The sequence below is a fragment of the Uranotaenia lowii genome, chromosome 3 (assembly GCF_029784155.1).
Source record: "Uranotaenia lowii strain MFRU-FL chromosome 3, ASM2978415v1, whole genome shotgun sequence".
NCBI classification, from domain to species: domain Eukaryota; kingdom Metazoa; phylum Arthropoda; class Insecta; order Diptera; family Culicidae; genus Uranotaenia; species Uranotaenia lowii.
The window spans coordinates 22,132,909-22,138,608 of NC_073693.1; the positions used below are offsets into that span (position 1 = coordinate 22,132,909).

At 42.6% G+C, this 5,700-nt stretch overlaps 1 protein-coding gene and 1 non-coding gene across 2 annotated transcripts; both read right to left on the reverse strand.

Moving 5' to 3' along the window:
- Positions 1 to 406: 406 nt before the first annotated feature.
- On the reverse strand, positions 407 to 5,700 carry LOC129750617 (WD repeat and HMG-box DNA-binding protein 1). Its single transcript, XM_055745602.1, has 7 exons — positions 5,359 to 5,700; positions 4,812 to 5,293; positions 4,278 to 4,748; positions 3,040 to 4,220; positions 2,825 to 2,983; positions 1,107 to 1,223; positions 407 to 1,013 (listed from the first exon to the last, which is right to left on the reverse strand). Exons 1-7 carry the CDS (start codon positions 5,433 to 5,435, stop codon positions 513 to 515), a joined length of 2,988 nt encoding a protein of 995 aa, XP_055601577.1. The 5' UTR covers positions 5,436 to 5,700; the 3' UTR covers positions 407 to 512.
- Positions 1,336 to 1,435, reverse strand: Trnay-gua (transfer RNA tyrosine (anticodon GUA)). The gene is made up of 2 exons: positions 1,399 to 1,435; positions 1,336 to 1,371 (listed from the first exon to the last, which is right to left on the reverse strand). It is a non-coding gene; the product is annotated as a tRNA-Tyr (tRNA).

Sequence of the window (5,700 nt, forward strand, 5' to 3'; positions counted from 1 at the left end):
GGCTTTTGCAATTCTATTAGTTTCAGTTTTCCAACCTAGGGTGAAAATATTGCAAACAATGTCGATTTCACGCTTCATTAGAATCGGTCACATTTATTTCCTCACTTTCCTGTTTTGCTCTCTGGATCCCCCGATTAACATCCTCTCGAAATCGTCACCGAAACATGATTTTTTTTCACAAGTGTTTTTCAATCGTTACACAACCGTGGTTAATAGTGAATATGTTTTCATTTCTCACCATTTCACAGGATTGTCAATCAACTTTTAAACTTTGCATCGTGTCCGGATTACGTACGGTTAATCATCGGGAGAAAATGGAATCGAAATGCAACACCGCAACGTGTGTTGTGGACCCGTGTTCTTTCGGAAGAAGGGCGTTCGAAATTAATGATGTACAATTTCATGGTCCAGCCTGAATCGTTCGTGTTTTATTAATTGTGAACAGTTTTTACATTAACACTGATGAACTTACATTAAAAAACATACAATCTATAGGAGAATAAAATCAGAAGTCAGTTTTTTACGAACCCGAACTTGGCCAGTTTTGCGACTCCGGTTTCTTTCTTTTCACTTTCGTCTAGCTTTCGTTTTTCTGCCGTTCCATTCTGGGAGGTGGCCGAACTTCGTGGAGTCGAAACACCGTTGTTGAGAGTCTTGTATTGTCGCATGCCAATTTTGATAAGTTCCGATTCGGTGGCGTCCGGATTGTCCTGCTTCAGTTGATCCTTATTGCTCTCGAACCAAACGATGAAGGTCACACCGCTACTGGTATTGCTATTTTTCGGTCGATTTTCATTGTTTTCGATCAGCGAGGATGGTTCATCCGAGCCTATCTCGGACAACCCGCTCATATTGATCGAATCATCCCTGGCAACGGTACCGGTGCTGGGCGAGCTGAAGCCGATGGCCTTGCCCGTTAAATGGCCCAAGGGATTCCCAGAACTGGGCGTAGATTTTGACGCACTGTCACCGGTGCGCTTGAATGGATTTTTCTTCCCCATGGGCAACGGTCGCTGAGGGGCAAAATAAATGGACAAACGTTAATAACCTGCTCGCTGACCCATTCCAATCCCAAATCCCAACCCAAGAAAACAAGAGGGACTCACAATTTTCGGTGTATTATCTTTCTTGGTCACGGCCTCCAGATTGATGTGCTCCAGTTCGCTGACCATGGCAGCGTTTTCCCGGGCCGTTTCGATTTCATGCTTCTCCTCCTCCTTTTCCTGCCAAAAGAGGAACGATACAAAAAAAAACGTTGTTTAGTTATGCACCACGCGGTATCTCACTCACTCATGTAATGTCATCCAAGAAAGAAACGATTTGGACAAAAAAGTATCCTTCGAACCGGATTTGAACCAGTGACCTATGGATTACTGCCATCTCCCTACTCAACAACTTCTACAGTCCACCGCTCTACCAACTGAGCTATCGAAGGTGAGGTGCAAGCGGGCGAAAATCTTACCAACAAAATCGGGTGCTCGTTTATTGAATGCTAGCCGCACGAAAGTTGATAAACATACGAAATAATGTAATGAGTCACACGTGTGGTTTTTTTATCACCAACCATGATTCATCACTCAATTTTTGTCTTCAACGACAAGTCAACCAACATGTTAAAAAAAGGAAACTAAAATTTGCAATCCTGTTGGAAATCATACAAAAACATCGGCGGAAAATGGGTAGCAAAAACAAGTATTCTAAAAATAGCTTCATCAACAAGAATAATGGTTTTGTTACAGTCGCGATACCGTGAAGGTTTCCTATTGGAATTTTTGAAATTCTCACTGCGCATGCAACGCAAGCGGAATCTGACAGCATTTTTCAGGGATGCCAGATATACGTACTTGCCTTGGTAAATTTTGCCGCGTTGTTGAACGATGTTTTTGGAAAATATTTAAATTTTACGCTTAAAATATATTTTGTTTTGAAACCTTAACCATTGATTTCTCACTGGATATTTATTCTTTGCACTAGTGGATGCAAGGACAAAATTTCATCATCAAATTTCAAAAATCGACCATACATTTCGTTGCTTGGCCCAAAAAACTCATTTATATAGCTCATTCGAAATTGATTTAGGGATACTTAAAAGCGCTCGTTTCGATTTATCGACAAATCACCAAAAAATAGGACACAGGAAATCGGAGATATCGGAATTTTAATTTTGATGCAAACTGACTTAAAAAGAACTAAGAATTGGCTTGTAAACTTTACTAGCTTTAAACCCCATTTCACAATATAAGCCATCTTTAGTTTTTTTAACAATGACAAAAATGATAAAAATGATAGATACGACAAAAATTATAATAACAAAAAAATTAAAACGATAATAATGAAAATAATGTCAAAAATGAAAAAAGCACAAGATACAAAAGCTACAACTATGTGATTAAAATGACAAAAATTACTGGATCAAAAGTTTTTTTGTTAAATTTATCATTTTTGTCATAATTGTCTTTTTTTGTTATTGTTGTCATCTTCTTTTTTTTTCGATTTGACTCATTTTACCATCTTTTATGGCATTCGTGACTTTATATCAACGTTGCAGTTGGCGGACAGTCGTCCAAAAACTCATCCAGTTCAACTGTGATCGATGTTTACCGGGCTCGAACACGTGGACATCGGCTCTTTTTCATCTACTGGTAGAAAATAATGACCAAATTTAAAGTTCGGTTGAAATGATTACTATGCAGTATTTTTTTTTATTATTTCAACCTAAGCATATCAATGGCTGTCTCAGTAGTATTGCAAAAAATACTACCATTTTAAGAGCCTCTATTTTGTGTGATCTATATTCTTATTTTTCAAAACATTACACACTCACCTGTTCCTGGAAGGTCGGCATCAACGGCGCCAAGCTGTCAGCCAAGTGGAACCGATTGATCTTGCTGGCATACTTGATGACAATCGGTATGAGCTGACTCGATCCGATTGTCTCGATCAGTTCCTTCGCCCTTTGTTCCATCTCGGACCGGCAGGCAAGCTGTAAAAAACGATTTTTTAGATTCAGACCAAGCTTTAACAGATTTGCTAGCTTACCGCAAACAATTTAACAGCAGTTTCCTTGAGTATTTTGTCGGCTTCATCACTACGCAGATAAATACTGCGCACCAGTGTGTCTTCCAGGCTTCCCTTCTCGACATCCACCTCGCACATGGGCACCTGAAGATCGACACACATCGGTATCGGTCTAGGATTGGTCATCGGATACTTGGCACCGCGGCACACAATCAACTGAGCCTGCTGGATGGATTCCGAAACTTTCACGATGAACAAACTATCGGACGCACCTGCCCGATGGTTTTCGGCGTCCAAAACCGGGAACCAAAGATTCGAACCGGCGTGATACAATCGCATTATTCCCTCTGAATCGTAGGTTACTGGGGAACCTTTGTCCGAGTAGCCCAACCAACGCAGTTCGGAACCAGCCGATAGAGGGATGGGCACTTCTCGACAGCGTAATTTAAATTTGACACAGGTGATGATCATCAAATTGAGGTGTTGATCTTCACTGGCCGGTGAATGGTGATAGGCTACCAGAACGTGATCTCCATACGCTGCCATGGAGACTAAGGCGCCGGGAATGGTGAGTACTTCTCTTTGGGTTCCTCGAGATGTGAATACACGTAACATTCTACTATCGGTGGCAACTACAACAATCTTGTCAGAAGCCACGACCCCGATGATTTCTTCAGTTCCGGGCATGGTGCAGCTCCATTCACGATTACCGAAAGCAACCAAATTGATGCAGACCAGTTTGCTACCCTTTCCTTCAACACCGGAAGTACAGGCCATAGCGAGGACCGATTCGCTGAGACCGGCCATCGTGTGGTTCATATAATTGTTTAAATGGATTCCGTGGTGTTTCTGAGAATCGTGGAACTCCACTTCGATTGAGTTCTCTTTATCGTCCGAATGGGCTCGAACGATTCCCACGTGGTTGTACACCAGGAAACGATGCTCCAGATGATCAGGCGTCGAGCTGGGCTGGAAATAATCCTGCATCGGATAGGATTTGACTTGATAGCGATCACTCATCACCGAGTGGGCTCGATCGTCACCACCCTGCGGGTGATCTGCTTTGCTACTCGCACGATCATCAGCGCCCCGTTCATCGTCTCCTTCGGTGATTGCATATTGACTTTTGAGTTTGCCCACCGAAAATGTGTTCTCGTCATCAGATTCGTCATCATCGGCAAGCAGCTTTTCACCAGCAACGTCTAGAGAAGATAAAATCATTAGAAAATCGAAGTTTATTGTAGCTAAATCCAACTTACGCTTGGAGTAGATATCATTAATGTCCATATCATCATCAGGATCATCGATTCCATTCGCTTCCTTTTCAGCCATCTCCATCAGATCGTTCCCTTCGTCATCGTTGCCATCGCCAGCATCGTCGAAGATGTCATTTACATTACCCAACTGACCCTGATCGTCGCAAATTACCAACTCCCCATTGTTCTTCGGATGCCAGGCCAACCCCGTGACCGGGTACGGATCCATAGAAGCCACCTCACCCTCGATAATTTTTCCCAGCTTGTAGTCCCACACAGTAACTTCTCCTTTATCTGTTCCAGCGGCCACGAAATCACCCCTTGGTGAAAATGCACAGCACGTGAAATCAGAAGAAATTTTAGCATGGTTCAGAACTTTTACCTGTTCCCATGTTGTAGTATTCAGGACGATAATTTCACGTCCTTTTGGGTAAGCGAGCAAATTTCCTCGTACTGGTTCAAAACTTGGTGATCCTAAAATGATTAAAATCATTTCAAAAATTTCCAACTTCGTTCAGTGAAATTAAAATACCTTACCGATATAAACATTTCCTTCGAAACTTTTGACTTTCCTGAGTCCGTCTATGCTTTTGATCTCCTCTTTAGAGTTCAGATTCCACACCCTTAGCTTTCCATCACCACAGCTAGCAGCCAACAAATCCTTCTCGCTGATTCCCAAACTCAAAACGGGACCACCCAAGTTCCCAAATTCAAATTCTTCCCCTCCCTCTGCCAAAGGTTTCACCTTAACGGTACCATCCTCGGAACCAGCAGCCAGAAATTTCGCATTGCGCCCCAAACATGTGGCATAAGCCGTGAAACGGAACTCAATACCGTCTTTGTCCAGATCGGGAAACTTGTACGCCTGAACCGTGTTCAAATCATTAGCGATCAGCACCCGATCACCGTACTGCAGCACGGCCCACACGTTTTCGGCCACGCACGTCGTCACAGGATCATCGTCAAAAACGCCATCCCAGATGCGGATGTCCCCATCGTGACCGATGCTGAGAATTCGTCTGCGGAAAAAATTGGGGTCAGAAATAAATCTTAGTTCTAAGTCATCTTAAGTCGTGGTACTTACTCGCCATCGTCCTGGTAAGCTACACTGGTGTAACCCACGATGTGGCCATATCTCATGGCAGAACGTTTGAAGGGCATCTTGAGAACTATCAAAAACACAAAATATTTAAACTGGAATCGTGTTTCGTTGATATTTTAAAGTTTTTCGAGTCAACAGTTCTTGGTACTGCGTGAACCCTAATTTTGTTTTCAACTTTTCGCGCCAACCATTGAAATACACACTCGCAGAATAGTGCCTAAAATTAATGCCATATTCGTTTTCATTCTGGTGGTGCACCGGTAGTGCACCAAGTGCTGTCAAAGCGTTTTTTTTATATGAAGTTGACAGCAGTTGGTGCACAAC

Excerpts from the sequence above, each read along its gene's own strand:
- LOC129750617 (XM_055745602.1), bottom strand. The coding sequence starts at position 5,435 with ATGCCCTTCAAACGTTCTGCCATGAGATATGGCCACATCGTGGGTTAC. Across the intron at positions 4,221-4,277 it reads TAATGATATCTACTCCAAGC|ACGTTGCTGGTGAAAAGCTG; the intron begins GTAAGTTGGATT and ends TATCTTCTCTAG. Across the intron at positions 2,984-3,039 it reads CTGCTGTTAAATTGTTTGCG|CTTGCCTGCCGGTCCGAGAT; the intron begins GTAAGCTAGCAA and ends CGTTTTTTACAG.